This window comes from Nipponia nippon, unplaced genomic scaffold (genome assembly GCF_047370975.1).
Source record: "Nipponia nippon isolate SJK-2023a ecotype South Korea unplaced genomic scaffold, ASM4737097v1 scaffold_5, whole genome shotgun sequence".
Classification (NCBI taxonomy): Eukaryota; Metazoa; Chordata; class Aves; order Pelecaniformes; family Threskiornithidae; genus Nipponia; species Nipponia nippon.
The window spans coordinates 71,025,891-71,046,913 of NW_028262369.1; the positions used below are offsets into that span (position 1 = coordinate 71,025,891).

The following is a 21,023-nucleotide window of genomic DNA, read 5'->3' on the forward strand; positions in this document are numbered from 1 at the left end:
TACAACAGACTTGAAATATCATTATCTTACCAGTAACTTATCGGTAGACACTTCTGCTAGATGGTATTTTTTAAGCTTTGTGTTAGTAACTTCCATTCTTAGCTTTACTAGTCAGTAATTTTTTTATTCACTTATTAATGTCATTGCATCTTTTTTGTACATTTTTTTGTTAAATGAAGTGTCAAAACCAACTAATATTTGCAGAAGAAGCATAGAGCATATTTTCAGATTTTAAAACTAATGGATTATCATTTGTTTCTCATGCTGATTATAATGTTTGTTCATCATTCTCTTTTCATGCTGGATACATTTCTTACAATAAGTCCTGTAGTGATGTTCAAACAGCAAGTCATTTAAGACTTGTCATCTCAGCTGAGAAATTAATCCAGTTTTATTTCTGTTAAAAAAAATAAAACAATGTAGGCTGTTTGAGTTATATTTTCTCCTTTAGTGTTCTGAAATGCTCAAGACTGATACAACAAAAAAATTCATTCTTATTCTTTTGACATCAGCCATTCTGTGCCCTGTGATACTGTGCCCATTTGTTTAGTTTTTAAAGACAGGCAAAGATAATTCAGTTTTATCTTGCTAAGGAGCATTTCGAACATGTGTAGGACTATATACCTAGAACTGCTACTGTTGTTTCTTGAATTTGTCTTTATCCCAATATGCTAATATTAGCTATACAGCACACTAAGAATTTGTTTCACTTACGTGATTGATGTGGTTACTCTTCCTCTTCTCTCGCACTAGAAAGAGGGGGGAAAGAATGTGAACTGAAAGGTTTCTAAAATACAATCCCAATCTACGTTCAATAAAGTCATTCCATTAACCCAGTCTTCTGAAGTACATGAGCATTAAAAGTTTCAAATTTGACTTTAGGTGTCTGGAAAAGTAGTTTGAGGAAAAAACACTGAGTTTTATCAAGCTAGTAAACTACATACTACTTCCAGCTATCCATGTGTACATTTAGGAACTACTTCTACCCATCGCAATAAGGGAAAAATGTCTCAGCTTTGAAGAGATGCTGTGCATCACTAAAAACTGGATGATTTCAGATAGTTCAAACAGACAATGTCCAACATCCAACAGCAACCACTCAGCAAACAGAAGGAGAACCATCATACACCAAACCCGCCAAAGACACACAAGGAGGAAGGTGCCCAGCATTATATACGTGTTCTCTCTCCTCCTGTTAGACAGCGGAAGGTAAAAAGGTATTTCACTGCATGGAAGATGCTCGCACAAGCTATGCCTATTTATCATATAACTGCAACCATGTTATTTGGTCATTTTAAACTGTGTCAGCCTTTCAAAAAAAGATTGTTAGGTTTTAACTTTCAGCTATAACAGCAGCAGTAAAACAGTGCTGTTAAAGGAGAGCTGAGAGTTGCATACATGCAGAAAGCTATACAAATGTGACCAGCCCGGACAGGTGACTTCTCCAAAGTTTTGACCTCAGATCATCACCACTTGTTAGCAGGACACATTCTCTTACATATTTAGAAAAATTAACAATTGGAAGAAAGGATCCAAATTTTTTTTGGCCTTTTTGCACAAATCAAAACTCATAATCCTGATAACATCTCAGTGAGAGAGAACTTATGGATATTAATTCTACTAGTTCTAAGAAAGGTTAACTAAAGAAGATCCAGGGAAATTAGAAAATAAGTTCTTCTGCCTGACTTGTCAATAAAAATACCCTGTAAAAATAAATTCATCCAACTAATACAAACTTCAGAGATTAGTTTAATAGTTACTATCTCACCTAGCAGACCATTTTTCTACATGAACACAAGTATATACATTTCAATACATTACATTTGAAGAATACCGAATGATGTTTAAAAGCAACAGTACTCCCAACAAGGATGTTCATGTAGTTTGAACGTTATTTGCAGCAAGGCTGAAAGGCTGCACAGTGAAGCTGCGCTACAATGTTCAAGAACTATGTCAACTTGCTAACTGCAATTTAAGCAGCGCTCATCTAAGAGGTGTTTGAAATGTGCCGGTCAGATCCTCTGTCTGTTTGCAGACTGACCTCAGGGGCCTTGAGGAAAAGAGGCCTACATTCCCTTGGTATCATCTCTTCTGGAGAATCATGCTAGTCCTTGTTTCCACTGCTCACAGATTATCTGAGCGTTGTGAAGTTGATACAACTGACAATTTTACTCGCCATAAGACTCTGAATAGCAGGACTGCAACTGACAGACCTGTCAAAATAATTCTACTTTCTGTGGCAAAGCTATGCCAAGGTAGAAGACACTCTGCAGCTTGCCATCAACACATCCAATCTCAAGTGCGACACTGCCTTAGAAAAAGTAGCGCTTCAAACAAGAACCAACTATAAAAGGAACAGAAGCATTTTAAAAAGAGTATCTCAAACTCCTCTTTAGTTGCAACTTCAAAATTTACTATTGCCAGAATTCTTTTTCATTTGTGCAATATTGAAATGCCTCCAGTTTTTAACAGCATTTTGGAAGGCACAAGCTATAGTGGTTGTTCAAAATTGACTTTATTAAGTAAACAAATGATCTGCAAAGAAACTGAAAATCCCAATACATCCATGTAATTAAAACCAGGATTCAAGAATAATTATGCTATTGAAACTATTCAAACAGTTTAAAACAACATATTCAAAAGCAACTGATATGGACTGATGGCTTAGGCTTATTATTCCTTACAGAAAACTGTCCTTTAATATATTTTTTTTTAATTTAAAGCAATTTTTAAAACAGTCCTTGGTTATAAAAAGAAAAAAAACACTGCTTGAAGTTTGAATTACACTAGTGAAGAAAGCCTTGCTCCTTCAGACTACTAGGATCCAGACTCTGAAATCTCCTGATCTTAGAAGAACAAGTGATTTTTAAGTGTTAAGTAAAACAGCCTACAAACACACTTCTGTGTAAACATGCAAATTATTAATCCCTATGCTTTGAAAGAATTAAAGCAATTTAAGTGTTCTCGAGCTGTATAATTAAAATAGGCAGTTATTTTTCCACTTTTTCTCCCGCCTTTTTTTAAATTGGAAAAAACTTAGCTTACCATCTGTTTGAGACTTGCTCAGGAAAATTGTGCTTGCTCTGGGATGATCAGATGGATTAGACTCCAAGGCTAAATCTGAAATAGAAAGGACAAAAAAACAGGAGAGACCTTTAACAGAAGATGATTACTCAGAAACACATAGAATGGGCTGTCTTTCTAAAGCAAAACCTTACTTTTGCCAAGATAAATTAAAATCTGACATTTTCCTCTCTGAAAAAAAGCCTGTAGACTTATAACTACTGCCAGGAAGCTCTGAAGTAGCTTATGGTTTCTATCAAAACAAGATCTGGAAAGGGACATCTCAGAAAACAACATACATCTTCAAAAGTCAGTATGTGCCCCTGCATGTTAGGGTAGTTAGATGTGAAACCTGTGCTCTGTAGAGGGCAGAAAGCTAGAACTTTATCAAGAGCATTAAAAAAAAAAAAGACACTGCTGATCTTTCACTCTATGATTTAAGTACCCAATACAGCAGGACACAATCTCTGTGGTCTTATAAAAGAATCTAATAAGTAACTTCTACAGTGCTGACAAATATCAAAACACGGATCTTACATTGTTCTGTTCTTTTGGAATTTCAAGTAAAACCCTACACAACTAATATATAATTATTGAAGAACAAAATGACTGCTTTAATCCATTGCCACAATGAACCACTGATGACATCAGATGAGGATATATTACTCCCTTAGATTAAGATGGGAGTGATCACTAAAAAGTTTGTTGATGAAACTGTAAACATCATGATGAAATTTTGAGATGCATTAGCTTTGGCAGAAGAAACAGCTGTTCTGAGGAAGTCACGCTACAGACACACTGACTTATGTGAACATATGAACAGAAAAATCCAGTACTGTGATCCTGTACATCCTGGAAAGACCAAATTCGTATCCATTTACATTTGTCATTTTGATCTTCCTGTATGCTCCTTATGCCACGCTAGCCATAAAAGCATGTGAGCTCGCAAACTTGCACGCTACATGTTTCAAGGTGGTATACCAATGCAGTTGCCACACCCTTAAACAAAGTCATCTAAGAATCACCATCAACTTCTAATGGAAAAAAAAACAAAAACACAAACTTAAGAGTTTTTTATGCACTCAACCAACAGAACTCTGGTTAAATAGTAGCCAAAGTAGGCACAAACTGTCTTGGTGCTGGAAGTCTTAACCATGTGAATGTTTTGTGCTACTGCACCTAACCCATAGCACATCCACGGCCCTCATGCATCAGCGAGTAAATGTAATTGCAAAAGTACGTGTGTCCCCAAGACTTCTCATTCCAGATTCCCACTGGTACACAACATTGGTATCCAGACCTGGATGTCTTCCAAGTACTTGGCTTACAACACCACTGATCTTAGTCCAACAGTATTGCTATGACACTGGTCCAGGATGCGGGCCACTGTAATTTTGAATCTCTACTGTGTAAGTAAGGTGGTCAACATCTATTTAGGAACACACAGATTGCTCAGCCAGGAACTTCCCCCCCTCTCAGAAAAGGCCAGAATCAGCTATGAAAGCAGACCACCTCGAGCAGTTTTTAAAAGCTAGCTTACAAAACCAGTATTTCTGTTTTCACCTTACTGTGCTCATTCATGGCACACAGTGAACAGATATCTGAACTTAATCATGTAGTTAAAATGTAAGAAGTCCTGGTTTAGAAGTCCTAGAACACAATTTGCCTTACAGCTCATACCTGACGTACCACTAATACACATTTGATTCTCTGGAAAAAAAAAAAATCCAGCATACAGTAATATGCCATACTGGCACATTTTAACTACTATTTTTAACACCTCGGCAAAATAGTGTAACTGTAGTTTAAAACTTGTCCACTGTGTTGACAAGTTTCTAACACTGATTTAGCACAATCACTTTTAAGAGACAGTACAGAGACCCAACTCTAGTTTCTAACGCTAGCATCTATTAAAAAAAACCCAAACTTTGACACAGACCAAGGAATTTACTAATAAATGCAAATATTAAACAACTTTAGAAATTTGATAAAGGATTGATTAAGAAATGGAAGTATTTTGCTAGTCTACCAAATAAGTATCAACAGGCAGAACAGGACTGCAATATGCTGATTTAAAATACAGATTATTATTAGCAAGTTATGATGCAAACACAGAGCAAACAACTCAGAATTTATTTATTTATAGTTCAGCAGCAACTTTCAAAATAACTAGGTAAGTCAGGTTAGAAAGGATCTCAGAAGGTCTTTAGTTCAAACTCTTGCTGAAAACAGGGTCAGCTATGAGGCAGAATCAGGCTGCTCAAGGGTTTATCCAGTTGAGTCTTGAAAACCTCCAATGAGGGTCAACAGTGTCCAGATCCCACCAAGGAGAACTAATGCCTACAGGGCTATGGGACTCACTATGGAATGGTGGGGAGGAGCACGTGGGACCGTACAAGACTTGTGTGATATTTAGGGGAAGGCAGCAAGGAAGACTGGGGAGGAACAAGCACAGGAAAACAGAGGGCAAAGGGCTACTGAATTCAGTAACTCCTAACACAGGGCTTTGTGTTTCTCCTTGTTGAACTTCACAGGGTTCCTGTTGGCCCAACCCTCCAGCCTATCTAGGTCCCTCTGAATAAGCAGCCTCCAGCATATTGACTGTTGCCCAGTTGGGTGTCATCTGCAATTTGGGTGCACTCCATTGCTACCTCCAGGTCACTGAAAAATGTTAAACAGGACAGGTGGTTTTTTTCCAGGGGAGAGACGGTATGGGATAATGCCCATCCTCCCTCACCCCGTAAAGAAGTACATTGTTAATATCCTGACTTTCCTGAGGTTTTGATTTACTTTGAAACTGTATAGATGTTACAAATCAGGTCTAGGGTCAAAAGCACTACGAGAATTAAACACACGCAAATATAACCAACCATCATCCTGGACAAGAAGAGTCTAAGATCTGCAGCACTGCAGAATGCACCAAGGGACACAATACTGACACGGCCACACAAGTCAGACTTGCCCCCCTGAACACAAGCAGACCCACACATTTGGGGAAAGGAACAGCAGAGAAAGGAAAAGAGACTTTACTGGCTCCAGTTCCACAGCGGCTCTGCCAGACACAAGGTGCCTTCTCCTGGGCAAAGTCAGGTGTATCAGCAGCCATAGCACATTAAATCCACAACACAGATTATACAACCAGTTAGAGTTACGGTACTAATGAACTCCAAGACACATTGTGCAGTCCCCCAGTATAAAACTCTGCTAGAAGAAGTGATCAAGACCATCTGTAGCTAGGCTTCTTATCCCAGAATAACATGGCATTAGCAGAAACAGCACATTTGCTTTTGTCTTGCAAGAGACTGCGAAGAAAGAAAGATACTTTTAGTAGACTGCCTCCTTCTCTAAGCAGCCAGAGAATTTTAACCCTCCTTTCTGTGCTGTTCTCCCTGGGCAATGCTTTTTTCCAAGCAATGGAAAAATTAGTCATATGATTTGCTCTTCCTAAATGGCCCGTGTTGCTCATGAAATACCAAAAAGCAACAGCAATACAGTTGATGAAGGAAGCGTAAGGCAAGAGGCAGATAAGGATGTGAGAAGAGGCAAAACCGTAATGGGAAACACAGCAAAAGAAAAGCCAGAGGAAGAGATTAAGCTGTCTGCAACCAGTTTGACTCGCAACCAAATATAACTCCTAATATTTCATCCTGGTAGCACTTAGGAGTCCCAAACCAAGATATCTAGCCCTGAAAATAAGGGTAAGTCTTGATTAGGAGCTACATCAGAAGATGTATGATGGAAGCCCAAGCTTCACAGATAGCTAACAGAAAAAGAAAGAAGCATGGCACGCCACAGGATGAACAGAAATAATGGGAATTAAAACACGCAGAAACAGGAATGAGAGACATGAGAGAAGCAGCAGGATGATATGAAAAGCAAGAAAACAACTCCAAAACATTTTCATTTTAGAGGCTGTCCACTCCGTAGAAGTCAAGACATCTTCTATCGGACCCTCACACTTCATGATAAAGAGGTGAGAAGGGAAGACTCCCACCAGAAATTAAGTCTGTGGGAATGGCACAGTAATGTTGCCACGCTACAACACCCCTCCACCTCCGAGAACTGCGTATTAAAAATAGCCTACCCTCTTATTTCTCTGCATCTCTCAGTGCCATTTACTCACGTGGTGCTACCAAGCTTGCCAGATCACCCCTGTCTCCAGCTGGAGCACAGAGAAGCCTGAACTTGCTTCCCTCTCTCACCATTCTCATTTTAAAGGATCCCTTGCAGCTCGCTTGCCTTGCAGACAAGCTCAGCTACCTCTGCTGCTGCTGCGCGCTCCATGCACCAGTAAGAGCATACAGTCCCCCACAGGGCAGATCATATTACTTTTAAAAGCAAACCTCTGCCCCTAGCTCAAGATCTTATGTCCTTTCCTCAACACAAAATCCGTATGAAGACTTTACTTTTACTCATCTATGCCATATAAGAACATATGCGGGTTTCAGGAATTTATAATGCTAGCTACTTACCGACTGCTTTACGCACCTCCACGGGTGATTTCTAACTATTAAGAACACATTTTACACACTGCATCGTGCTACATCTATTATCTTATGAATAAAGTTGACAGTCAAAGATGTCACTGTTACTAAGTAGCAGCCCTTTGACAATTTCACTACTTCAGAACACTAAAATATTGCATTTCCTTTAACAGTTTTAGCCCCATCCTTTGCTTTACTAGACAGCAGTAACATTTTGATACAGCACCTATTTAAAGCATTAAATCATAAAACCATCTTTTTGCTGTAAATTGAGTTTCTTCCCTTGCTCAGGGGGTTAGTAGCTTTGATTAATGTTTGAGCTTCCCTTATATTTCATTACCTTACAGTGTGAAAAGTGCAAATTACTTAACACTCCCAATAAAGATTTAAAAATGAAAACAAATTAGATTAACAAATTTACCCATACATTTCAGAAAGTCTGTTATTCCTAACAATAACTTCATATAAAATGATTTGTCCTTTAAATTATGTTGTTCTATTCCCCAAAACTTTCCTAAAAGTTACAATTCTGGTTTCTAAATTCAACCTGCTTTGTTTACTCCTCTCCAGCCACACCGAACACAGCACAGAACCCAGCACACATAGGTTATTTTCCATTTGCCTTCTCCTGTCATGTCCTCAGTTACACACAGGTTAGCCTACCCTTTAAACGCTCCGTGGGTGGCTTCTTCCCCAGATTTGGACAGAATGAAAGCACTTTGATCTCCTGATTATTCATCTTCAACAGAATACATCTCTCTTCCATAATGGGACGGACTCAAAAGATACAAAACTTGCTCTGTTTTCATAACTAATACAAGCAAATCTGAATACATAAAGGACCAGATCTGTTGTGTAACCGAGTGCTTTTAAACACAACCACCTCTCAGAAAGGAACTCTATTTTGAGGGAGAATCTTAGCGAAAACAATCTTAACCAACACTTGCATATGCATAGGTCCCTTAAAACCACGCCTAACTCCCCAGAGGAAATCAACTCTTTATATAAAAAGGAAAACAACTAAAAACAACCCACACAGTTGGCCTTTGTTCACAGAAAGACAGAGTCGTTGAGGCTGGAAGAGACCTCTTGAGATCACCCAAGCCCAACCCCCTGCTCCAGCAGGGCCCGCTGGAGCAGGCAGTCCAGGACGGTGTCAGGCAGGTTTTGAGCATCTCCACAGACAGAGACTTCATGGTCTCTCTGGGCAACCTGTGCCAGTGTTTGACCACCCTCATTGTTAAATGATTGTTTCTAAAGATCGTGACTTTACACACTACACACAGAAGGATGTTGTAAAGCTATTTAAAATCTCTCCGTTGTTCCTTATGGCACTGCTATGAGAACAGCAATATCATTACCAATGCCCAGCACATATCTAAGTGCACTGTGATGTTTTAGAAGGCTGCAGAAATTACTTCAATATACAAGATCTCTTAATTAAGAATGAATTCTTTGCTCTTTTACACCACACTCCTGAGCTGGGCTGGTTCAACAAGAAACTGACACAGTAAGCGTTTCAAATTTGCTACTAAAATCAGAAGAATTTTGAAAGCAAAAGTGTAGACCATCTATTAAAACCTGTGGGCTAGCCAGGGCTCAAGTTTTCTATTAATTTCTGTGGTTTAAAAAAATCAGTACAGTATTAGTGCTTCTGTATTTCTTAAACTGCAGGAGGATCCACACCGCTATCATTGGTCTCCACAGCAAATCCCAACATGATCCTATTGCACTCGGTTCACAGCCCCTGTTGGGGAAATATGACTGAGATCTGTTCCACCGCAATACCTAGCCTTTCCGCGACTGAAAGAAGTCACGTAGGCTTCCACGTGTTTCATCATGGGTTATAATCACTTCTACACATTTTAGCTAGGCAGAACAGCAGGATGTCAGGAGTGCCCCAAATTCCACAGTGAAGGCAGGACCAGTTAAAAGGGAAGAGAACTAGATGTCCCTAGGATTTCATGTTGGAACCAGAAGGAAAACAGTAGTTCACAAGCTAGATCTCAAAAGTAACTAATGTTTTGTTAGAGATGTGTTTCTGTACTGCATCTAATGTAGGACCATCTAAAAAGACAAGAAAAAAGAACTGGTTCCATGCTGTTCCTTTTTTATTCCCCACATAGACCTTCACACGTAACACAGTGCACGACCATGAGAAGCTAAAGCAGAACTCCACAGCTCTACCTTTTTAATTGTGTCCAAAACCAGGACAAATTGAGAGGCCAAAATAAAAATTTGTAACCGTACACATTAAAGATCAACCAAATTTTACATTCCTAGATCCATGCTGATAACTGCAAGTGTAAGGGAAGCTTTCCCCATAACAACTCTTCACATGCTCTCTGCCTTACTTCTCACAAGACATGGTTCAGAAAGAAAAACAGGTGAGTACCAGAAATTCCAGTCTCATCTAGTGTCTGCAGGTAACCAAAATAAATGTGCTAGGTGTCATATGCCACCTGATGGACTAGCATATGTTAAGTTTCTTCTCCTCTTGCAATTGCTCACATTAATGCAAACTTCGAATGAAGTTTGGGCTTTTATGAAAGTCAACAATTTCATCAAGTTTTGTCCCATTTTGGGCACAAGCTCAAACACAGTCACTCTTTACAGTGGCTTTGTGGATTCTCAGCTTACCTGCAGTTTGTTCTATAAAAGTAAAATAACCATCTGCATAACAAAACATGTCCAGCAGGTTTACAGAAAAGCCTTATTTTTTGTCTTTGAAAGAAAGTGGCATTCAACAGTTTATTATCTGAGTCTGATTGACATGTTTGATGACAAGCCAGTGTTACTTTTCACACTGAAAAAAACCAACAACTATGTTTGATTACTGCAATGACTCAAGACCCTTTCAGAACTCCAAACAGAAGCAAAGCTGCGCTATAAACACACAGCTCAAACACTGCAGAACACTACCTGGTTCACACTGGGATTTTTGTGTAAGCTGTTGAGGTAACCCTGATATTTGCATCACCTGCAAGTATGATCTTCAGTTTCATTCATCTGGCTTTACTATACATTTAAATAAACAGTGCCAAGCCTTTAAAGCCAGTGGCATCTTTGTTTGTCCCTTCCAGTGGAAACATTCAGAGTTTTCTTCCGAAAACATGTTTTTTTCTAGTGAGTGAAATAAAAATGCACATTCAAACTCCAGCTGTAGTAAAGAAAAAACGAACCGATTTAGAAATCTCAAGACTAGCTTGTTGGCAAGAATCTCCAGATCCAAGGTCTGGGTTCTTAATGTTTGGTAGCATTTTCCTCCTGCTTCCCACAGTAAGTTCTTCCTTCTTCCTGTATGTGGAAGAAACATTGTTAGAAACCTTAATTTAATGTGTAATGTGAATTTGGGAGGAGTAGGTTTTTGTGTTTTGTTGGCTTGTGCAAGAGTTCATTCCCCTGTTAGTCAGCTTTTCAGCATGACCTCACCACACTCATCGCACTTGAGAGAACAGATACTTCTAGCCACAAAGCTTCTGTTGTTCTACATCTACCCTGACAGGTAGGAGGGAAAAGAGCAAGTTTCCTAAAGAAAACCAGAAGAGGAAAGGATACTACAGGTAAATTACATGGAAACCATAGTTAAAAAAAAAAGCCAAGATGAAAACTAATTCAGTTTCCTTAATTCCATAAGTTTCATCAAAATCCTCAGGTTAGCCGTATATTTCATAGAACAGAATCACAGAACCATAGAACCATTTACGTTGGAAAAGACCTTTAAGACAGAGTCCAACCGTAAACCTAACACTGCCAAGTCCACCACTAAACCATGCCCCTTAAGTGCCACATCTACACGTCTTAAATACCTCTGGGGATGGTGACCCAACCGCTTCCCTGGGCAGCCTGTTCCAGTGCTTGACAATTTCCTTCCAATATTTCCCATTTGATGAAAATCTCCCTGTTATAATAGCTGTTATACTGGAAGTCTGAAGAAACACTCACCAAACCAATCAGCTTTCCTCCATATGAGCTTCATGTATATATGTCCCATATCAAAAAATCTTAAGGCTTACATAAACTTGCTCGCTACAGAAGTCTCCAAGATTTAGTGAAAAGGATAGAGGATTCCTTAGCTGTCAGCAGTACCCAAGCATAAGAACAGAAATACAGATACTATACTATGGCAATGATTTCCAATTCCCAAATTGGCAGATCAATTTCACATTGTTTCTGATTGACTTATTGACTCAGTCATTTCCACTACGGGCACTTTACAGATCATTTTGTAAAGGCCATGACATTAGGCATCTTAAGTCAACAACATGGAAGGTGTTTCAGGCTTGTAGAGAGTCTATTCTTTCACATTGGTCAAGATTACAAACTATTTGTAACTGCTACAAATACCTTTGTAACTAATTCCTAGTCAGTTATAGGAAAGAGATATTGAGAGCTCTGGGGAAAGGAGCGTGAGCGTAAGCTAGGTGAAAAACACGGCTAACACAAGGAAAAAAGGAGAGGGAACACCAGAACAGGGACCAGAGCATCAGTTGGTTTTCACCCCCAGCTTCATATTTGTCTAACTAGACAACGGTATTTGTCAGCCTATGCAGCTACAGATCTTCACATACAGAGGCACAAAACCCAACACGAGATGGTTAAGCCTTTCCTGTGCTGAAAACTGCTGGCATCAAAAAAGCTGACTCCTTGCATCAAAGTGTTTGGGTTTGTTGGTTTTTTTTTAATTTAACTTACTAAAATTTTAACCAGGTTTTTAAAAAAAAAGGAAAAAAACCACATGCTTGAAGTAAGCTGACATTATACAAGATAGGAACAAATGAACAGTATTTAGACCTTCTGCAAGGAGGTTTATAGACAAGCTGTTGGTGAAATCGGATCACAGACAATCAATATATTCAAGTGTCTGCTCCTCTTCAACACTGTTTAATAACTGTGGCATGCAGGCAACTTGAAGCTTTCCTCTTTCAGCATGGCACAGCCCCTAGAGAGCCAGAGGGCTGTTGAGAAAAGAAAAGTAGGCCCAGAGGTGCTTGAAGAGTTATTCTAGGCACTAGTCTGTCTGAGCCTGTTCAGGTAAATCTCACTTACTTCATTCTCTATTAAATCTCCTCTTCAAAGTCCCCTTCCATTTGTTTTCCCATCTAACCTCCGTGTGATGACCACATCCCACTCAGCACCTCTCCTGGATCCCACTTGCTGTTCCCTCTCATCCCTGCTTGTCTTCTCCCTTGTCATTCTCCATCCCCCGCCCACCCCCCAGTTCTTCAGGTGAAGGTACCAGGTCGTTTTGTCCCACCAGTTCAGTAGGTCAACAGTCTTCCCCTTGGTTCATGTCAATCAGGCAAATCTCTGCTCAAACCCACCGCGCTCCGTAAACAGCTGTGGTGGAGGGAGATAATGTTTTCAAGTACAAATGAGAAAAGTCTGCCAAGCGAGGCCTTGTTCTAGTTTTATCCAAGGATCAAAGAATTTATGAAAAATTAGATCTATGTTTAAACACAGGGATCTGGCAAGAAAATGTCAGCCATAAGAAGTTCTCCCCCAAATGACCAGAAAAAAAAATCACAGGAAAAAAGAAGCCCAAAATAAAGATTAGCAGACACTCATTTTGGGGGGGGGGAACCAACAAACAACCCCCCCCAAAACCAGTAATCAGCACAGCCCAAATGGCATGTTAAGATCTAAGAGCTGCTCTTTCTAAAACTAGAGAGGAAAGCCTTTTCGGTCAGTTCAAACTGCTTCAGACTGTTGCTTGCACGCTGAAGGAAGGAACACTTAACGCTCAGGTGAATAGTCAACTAGCAGCTTTAGGTTCATTTTAGCTTTTGATACTTAAAATTAACAGTAGGCATGAACCTATTTGGAAGAAACTATCATTTTCAAAGTTATGTTTATTTCTGTCTACTTAATACAACTTGGCTTAGCGTAGCAAACCACAAATGCAGGCTTATTTCTCATGCTGAAAAAGTGTGCACTGAACAGGTTATGGCTCAGGACCTTGAGAACGATAAAATACAAAGTCATCCTTTAAATTCTCTCTTAGCAGTGGATCTGACAATCCCTTCCCATTTGAATCAACTTTTGTTGAAACAGTACTCTTTGAATTTCACACTGTGTTTTATCTCCATCCCAGTTACCACTCCTTTTTTGTCTTACATAAATACCACCTCATAACCCCCCCATTTTAAGAAAGTGAGATTTTTCTTGTTTAATTCTGATCTGATACAGACAATCTAAGCAGTGCTGACTGGAAAGCAGTGCTTGTTAAGTAGTGTGCTGGGGAAGCTACAGAATAATCCTCATTTAAGAGCACAGGCCTGTGAGGACCACATTCCACTTGCTATGAAAAAGCAAGACAAAACAATACAAAACAAAAAGTCCACAGCTCAGCTGGCAACTTCTGCATTCCTGATACAACCAAAACATTTAATTTTAGCAAAACAAGTGCAAAAGTATTAAGATGGACTTAAGAACAACAAACAACTTAAAGACAGAAATTTAAGGAATGAAGCATCTCCATCACATTTGGATGCTAGCTTTCTGATATATTTAGCTGTGTTCTTAGAAACTCCTAGAACTGAGCAGCATGGAACAAAAATAGCCAAGATGATCTTCACTTTTTTTTCCTGTAGCTTTCTCTCTTTCTCCTCGCCAAAGCATTCAAGAAAAGGCCAGTTTGTAGGTTCCCAGCCTTCTGTTATTGATAAAATTGGCGTCTTAGCTAACCTATTATAGTATACATTAAAAGAATATAGAAGCAATAGTTATCCCTCAAACTGCTGGACTACTTACCACTATAGCAACAAACTAATGCTCCGTAGTAGTCAACAGCACAGAAACATGCAGGCTGCTTGCATGGTTTGGGTATGCTGACAGCTTTTATATCCAAGAGTTAAGAGGGATAAGCGTAGCTATCTGGTATATATACGCAAGTGCTGCGTTTACAGATTTATTATTTTCATAGAAGGTCTTAAATTAAACAGATAGCAGTATCACTTAAAATTTCAGTATAAGGTCTGTTTCATAACACTCTTTCAGACTTCACAAATAATGCTTCACGTTTTGAAGTTAACTGCTTCAATCCTACCCTGGTAGTGCTTTGTAACATTTAAAAATGAAGACAAGAAGTTTTACTTCTAATATTGACCATCCAGAATTGTATTTTCATAAAGATATCAAACTTTGATACTTTTTGCAGCCCTGAACAGTTATACCAATCAGAAAACCGCAGACAAATAGCATGTATCATTTGTAGCACATCTACTTCTGAGGCCATGCAACAGTGAACCACATACCACTGTAAAAGTGATCTTTAAAACCATCTAAAATGTATACTAGTTGCGCAGTTCTACTTTTAGGATTACCTCCTGCCTCAAGACTAAAGGTTCGATAGCCAGAAAAGTAAAATTTGTTATAGACAGCTACCATCTTATTCTTGGACTATATACTTTTATTCAGGTCTGCAAATTCAAAAAAATAAATACTTCCCTACTTCAAGGCCAGTTCTGACATCCGGATGTATTCACAATTAAGCCTAGTTACTTAGCACTGCTGACAAGACCACATACTAAAGATACAAGCAAATACAACCCTTATTCCTGAGCAGATTTATTCAGCTTAGGCATTTTTGCTTGGCTTATTAGAATCTTTAGAGAGTTTAGCTCCTCCTCCCTTAACGACTATGGGAGAGTTGAAAGACTTCTGTAATATCTTCTCACAAAAATAAAGTTTTATTTCTCCTAGACGGCAGATATAATTGCTCCTACTGCTGTACTGCACAGCTGTCTCAAAGGAGATCCAAGGGGCTGACTGTTCCATCTCATTTCTGTAACAGCTGCACCATATGGTGCTATGCAGAACCATGCAAGTTTAATAATTCCATTTCTGAAGGTTTCCTCACGCTCTTCTGCAGCCAGTTTCTCTCCGATAGCCAAAAATTTTTTCTTAAGCTCAAGATGAGTACGTAGGGCCACTGATAATTTTTACTGTCGGCATCGTACATTAAAGATGTCAGACAGGCTATCTTTTTTCAACTGAACGTATTTCATATAGGTGTGGTTATAATTATGTAAAGGAATAGCAAGACGCTTGTTAATTAAACTAAGATTTGAATATCATAAGCTACTACACTGTGCTGTACGCTTAGGGCATCACGTGAGCACGCAGACAGACAGGAGCACCCCTAACCTGTTACACGTTGTCTCGGTAACTCACTGCAGCGCAAAGCTGCAAGCTCTTCCTAGGCATGCCTGGGAAGGAGACGCATTACGGAGCAAGTCTGTGTGGCACCAGTGCTCCAGGTACAACTGGAAGGAATCTGAACAGCGAACGCGTACCTTGCTATGAGCTCAAGGAAAGCAAATCGGGAACACCGGGAGCTACATGACAAGGAGCCTCGGTGCAATGAGTCCACAGCTAGAACCGAGCGAGCACCCTGCATAGCTAGATGATAAATTACCCACGACCAGCCACAATGATGTCATACGCACACAATCTTTGTAATTCCTAATTCCCTTATTCCCCACACACCCTCTTCCTTCCTCCTGTTCAACAGAGGCTGGAAACGCAGCAGCTTTTGCGAACTGCCTGAACATTACGACCAAGTCACGGCTCCATAGTTAGGGAGAAACGGGCGGCCGGACTCCCACCTCGAAGGGGAGCACCCGGGGGCTCTGCCGCGACTCTTTCGGCTTCCCGACCCCTCTCTGCAGCGGGCCGGGAGCGGCCGGCGGGGCAGCCAGGGGCGCCGGCACGGCGCTCCCCGGGCAGGGGCGGGGGGAACCGGCCGCTCGTACTTCGGGCAGAGGAGCCGGACCCGCGGCCGATGTCCCCCGCCCGGCGGCAGCAAGGCGCCGTGCCCGCGGGGAACCCCGGCGCTGTCAGCGCGGTGACAGCCGCGGGGAACTTTGCTTGGGGCGCGGCGCGGGGCCGGGCGGCGGCGCGCCGGGCCCCCCCGCCCCGAGGGGCCCGCCGGGCCGCCCGCCGCCCCCGCCGCCGGGACAAAGGGGGCGCGCCGCGGGCGGGGAAGCGCCGCGCCCCGGGCTGCCGGTGCCCCCGGGCACCCACCCGCGGCGGAGCGGGGCGGGGGCACGGCAGGGACAGCCGCCGGCGGGGCGGGGATGCGGTGCCCGGCGCTCCCCGCCGCCCGCCCGCCCGCCGGGCCCCGCCGCTCGCCCCCCGCCGCCGCCGCTCACCATCCGGGAACTCCCGGTCGCTGATGTGCTGGAGGTGGGGGCCGCCGCCGCCGGGATCCGAGTCCCCCGACTCGGCCTCCGCCGATCCCGAGCCGCCGCCGCCGCCGCCGCCGCCGCCCGCCGCCGCCTGGTACGCGTCCGCCCAGCGGTCGGGCCCCGGCGCTGCCCCGCCGCCGCCGCCGCCGCCGCGGGCCCGGCTGAGCTTGGGGCTGGCGTCCGGGGATACGCAGCAGGTGACGGTGTTGCCCATGGAGCTCGGAGCTCCCCCGCCGGGCCCCGGCTACGCGGCTCCCGGGCTGGGGCGGGGGCGGAGGGGGAGCGGAGGCGCCGGGCTGAGGGAGGCCGGAGGGGCGGGCTCAGCGCCGCATCGCCGTCACCGCCGCCTCCGCCCCGGCCAGGCGCGGCCCCCGCCCGCCCCAACGGCCGCGCGAGCCCCCCCGCCGCCTCCTGCGCGCGGCGAGCAGCGGACGTCGCGCCAGCGGCCACCTTCCCCCGGGCCGGGGGAGGGGCGGGGGGAGGCCGGGGGGGGGGGGAGGCCCGGCCCCGCCTCGCTCCCACCCAATCGCCTCCCGCCGGGGCGCCGCGTGACGCCGCTCCGCCAATGGGCGCGGGGGTCGTCACGCGCCCTTCCCGGCCCGCCTCCTTCCTTCCCCACGCGCACACGCACACGCAGCGCCGGCCGCCGTCCCTCGGCCACGCCCCCTCACCCCGCCCCCCGCGGGGCCACGCCCTCGGCCACGCCCCCGGCGGCGCCGGGCTCGCGCTGCCCGGCCGCGCACGTGCTGCAGCTGCAGCAGCAGCGGCGGCATAAAAATAATAGTAATACTTCAATAATAATAAAATAGTAGTGAAATAATAAAAATGCAATAATGTAGCATAATAGAATAACACGTACATGTATTAATAAACAACCGTATCAGTGCACGGCGCCCGTGCGCGCGCTGTGTGCTGCCTCGGCGGTGGTCGGGTGCAGCAGCCCGGGGAGGCTCGGTAAGGGATGCAGGCAGCCTCGGTGCTGCCCTTGTAAGACTAAAAGGTTGTTTGCGAGTCCCGCCGGTGCTTCTCCCCCACGATTACCGGTTGTACGGGCTTGCGGGTTGGTCTGGGGGGTTTTGCCCACCTGTGCCCACGCGTGGTGAGCAGGCGGCGGCTCGTGCGCGGGGTGCCTGGCTGGGCTGGGGGTTGCGGCGGCCGCCTGGGAGCCCTGCGGTCGGTTCTGATGACTTTACGGGTGAAGTCCCTCAAGGAGTTGAGCCTAAGCAACGCCGCGTCTCGTGGCTCGCTTATGGCTTATGATTTGCTGCTCTGCGCGTTACCTGCCTGCAGTCTGGGGAGGAAACGTTACACGTGGCTGCTGGGATTCCCAGGGACTTTTGTTTCGCGGTATTGAAAGTCTGCAGCAGCTGCGTTCTTGCTTGGCGAGTCTCAACTACCTGAGAGCTTCTCAGAGGACTGGAATGCTCAAATACACTCCAGGCAAGATGGATTAGAGGGCAAGATACCCACAGCAGTCAGAGGCCCTGATAAAGACGAACACACATCGTTCTGCAATGGATCACCCCACTATCGCTACAAAAATTTAACTCTGGCCCCTGATAAGAAGAATGGCTCTGCAGAAGACTTAAGACGCACAAAGTATTACAAAACGCCGCTATCATGCTGGCAGTTATTCCAGAGATAGGCAGGCTCAGGGTTTTACTCCATTTTGTAGGACAAATCCTAACATTGGCTCTCCCATGGGATCACGGACGCAGAGTTTTCAGACAAACCATGCCTAGTTTCTTTGAAGCGAGTAAGTCATAGATGCTGCATTTCTAGAATCTGTACAACTTAATCCCAGGCACAATAAAGGGAGGACTGAAATGATTTATAGTCTTATATGAGGATTATTCCCTCAGACTGATGAATTATACTTTTTCACTTGCCAGCAAGTTCTCTAAGCTGTGTTAGCTAAGCCTCTCTACACGCTACTGACGGTTTGTAAAGCCTTGTTACTCCGGAGAAACCTGACCTCACTGTGGATTACATGAGGGCCTCAGAGAAGATTTGCTTTCAGCGCTTTTTGAACCACTTCAGCCCAACGTCCCTCTGCAGCCTCTGTACTCTGCTTGGAAAGCTGTAGGACGGCGGGTCCTACTCCTAGGTCTAGGAAGGACCGGGACTTAACCATCTGGTGGGACAGGAGACTCGCCTGAGTCAGAGAGGGAAAAAAGGGGCTTCACGCAAAACAGCCATTCAGAAGTTGGTATCTTCTTCCCTCTGGCATTGCAGCCACTGATTTTTGGTGAGGATGGTGGGGGAAGAGGAGAAAGCTGGAGGGTTGCTGTGGTTTAGTGAAGTAATTAATTCTCAAGCAAGAATAAGAGCTGGCTTGCATCTGCGCTATTTAATATTAAAACTGGCATAATTTACCTTCTTACACCAGAAAAGCAATACCCGTACTTGTTTGCACCTGGCCGACTCTGTTTTAAAAAGCAGCAGCAGCTGAGCAAGCTGCACTCCCGCTGCGCTGCCGGGCCCCGTCCAGCGGCTCAACGCCTACGGAGGCGAGCCTGCTCCGTCCGCAGCGGTGCTAGGAATCACAGGCAAATCTGCACATCTCAGCCAGACAGCCGTGACACCGAGTGTCTGTTTCTTAAACTGTGTCAGTCCTGTTCCTTGCAGCCCTGCTAGCGCATGCGATGGGGCTGCCTGGCTTCAGTGGAGGGAGGTACAGCTGCAGCAAGTGCCTCGTGGGATCCAGCAGCAAGCTGGGACCTCTGCTAAGTCTGGGCTTTGGGGCAGCCTCAGGGAGCCCTTTGCCAAAGCTGCAGTTTTGGGCAGTGGAAAATCACCGTTCAAGGGTGAAGAAGAAGTGAGCAAGAGTGGCTCACAGGGCAGCCGACTGCCGGGACCCAGCCATCGAGGGCAACAGCCAAAACCACACATACTTGTCCTGATACACGAAAAATGCTGGGAACTCGGAGTGGCTGGAGTATGTGACGTGTCTCACTGCTATTTGAGCGTGAGGTTTTGGTTCCTCTGCCTCCCGGAGGCTGAAGTTTCCCATGGGTCTCATACTTGTTCTCGTGTGTAATGCTGCAAAGGGGAAGAGAGGAGGGCCGCTCTTCCCCCGCACTAGCACTGCTGCAGAGTACCAGGATATATACCAACATGCAGTGGGACGAAAGAAATCAGTAGTCTGTTTCCCTGTGTAGCCTTATTCATGTAGGCCTTAAGCAAGAGGAAGCTGACTTTAATCCCTGGAAATCACAGAAACAGCAAACTGTCCCACCTCCCCATCATTCCAGGAGAATTTAAGCTTCCGCTTCCACATACCTCAGCACGCCAACAATGAGTAATTTCCATATCTGTGCATGCTTCCCTGTAGCTGCAGTAATGAGGAATATTCATTTCCCCCTCCATTTTGGCAAAGTGACTCTTAAAATCTTAATACAGATCTGATTTATCAGGATAATATGACAAAACCTGTTGCTGTGTGTATTTTCTGCAGAACAAGGCGATCCTTTTAATAGGTATAGCCTGAGCAACACCCTGCAGAGATGAAACACACTATCTTTTATTTATGCAGCTTAGCACTCTATTGACTTACTGCTATAGCAATATACTGAATACTATCTATCATGATTTATTACCAGTCCTGGTTCTCTTCCTATTTTCCATCTCATCTTTCTACTGTTTTGCTTGATTTACCCCAGTGAATCATCAGTTTCCATTATAAAAAAATCAATTACTTTGATGTACAATGGGCAGCACATACCTAGTTCCACATTTTGCATGATAAGTAGGCATTTTCGATGCTGGATCTTGGCAATAAGGAATGTGTAAACTGAAAATAGCTTACTATGGACCATTGAGACTCAACTCCTTTTCCTCCTGCTCTGGGAAGAGAGGTCTGTGCTGCGAGACCCTCAGTTACTGCCCCTTCTCCCTGAGCAGGGCAGCCAGCGGCAGCAATCCCTCTCTTGCTCACAAACACCACATACGGTGCTTTTACGTGACTGACTGACAGTTGGACGGAACTGTTTTTCCACCCTGCTTGAAGCGTTTCCCATTAGTTGCAGAGTTCACTCCCTGCCTGGTTTCAGGGCTGTCCTGGTTCACCAGGGCTGCGGCAGGGGTAGGGCAATTCCCAGCGTAGATGACACTGCAAGGAGGGTGGGTCAGTTTTATTGGCCTCCCCTGATTACACGGCTGGCCCATAAAGATTAGTAAGTCCTATGGCAGAGTAGCAATAAAGATGTCCCAGGTAATGGAGGAGAATCGCTGCTATTCCCGGGGAGGAGCTGAGGGTAACACTGGCAAGTGCGAGTCCCACCGA

At 44.1% G+C, this 21,023-nt stretch overlaps 1 protein-coding gene across 2 annotated transcripts in view; it reads right to left on the reverse strand.

Annotated features, from left to right (window-relative positions):
- CCNYL1 (cyclin Y like 1) overlaps nt 1-17,197 on the reverse strand; it is a 34,942-nt gene extending 17,745 nt beyond the window's left edge. Inside the window, exons 1-3 of one of the 2 annotated variants that reach the window (XM_087730925.1) lie at nt 16,703-17,193; nt 3,046-3,120; nt 715-749 (exon numbers count right to left, since the gene is read on the reverse strand). In XM_087730925.1, the coding sequence (XP_087587051.1) occupies nt 715-749; nt 3,046-3,120; nt 16,703-16,952 (360 nt within the window). In that variant the 5' untranslated portion in view covers nt 16,953-17,193. Of the gene's footprint in view, nt 1-714; nt 750-3,045; nt 3,121-16,702 lie in introns of both variants that reach the window. The other variant, XM_087730926.1, reaches the window with a different exon arrangement.
- Nucleotides 17,198-21,023: the final 3,826 nt, after the last annotated feature.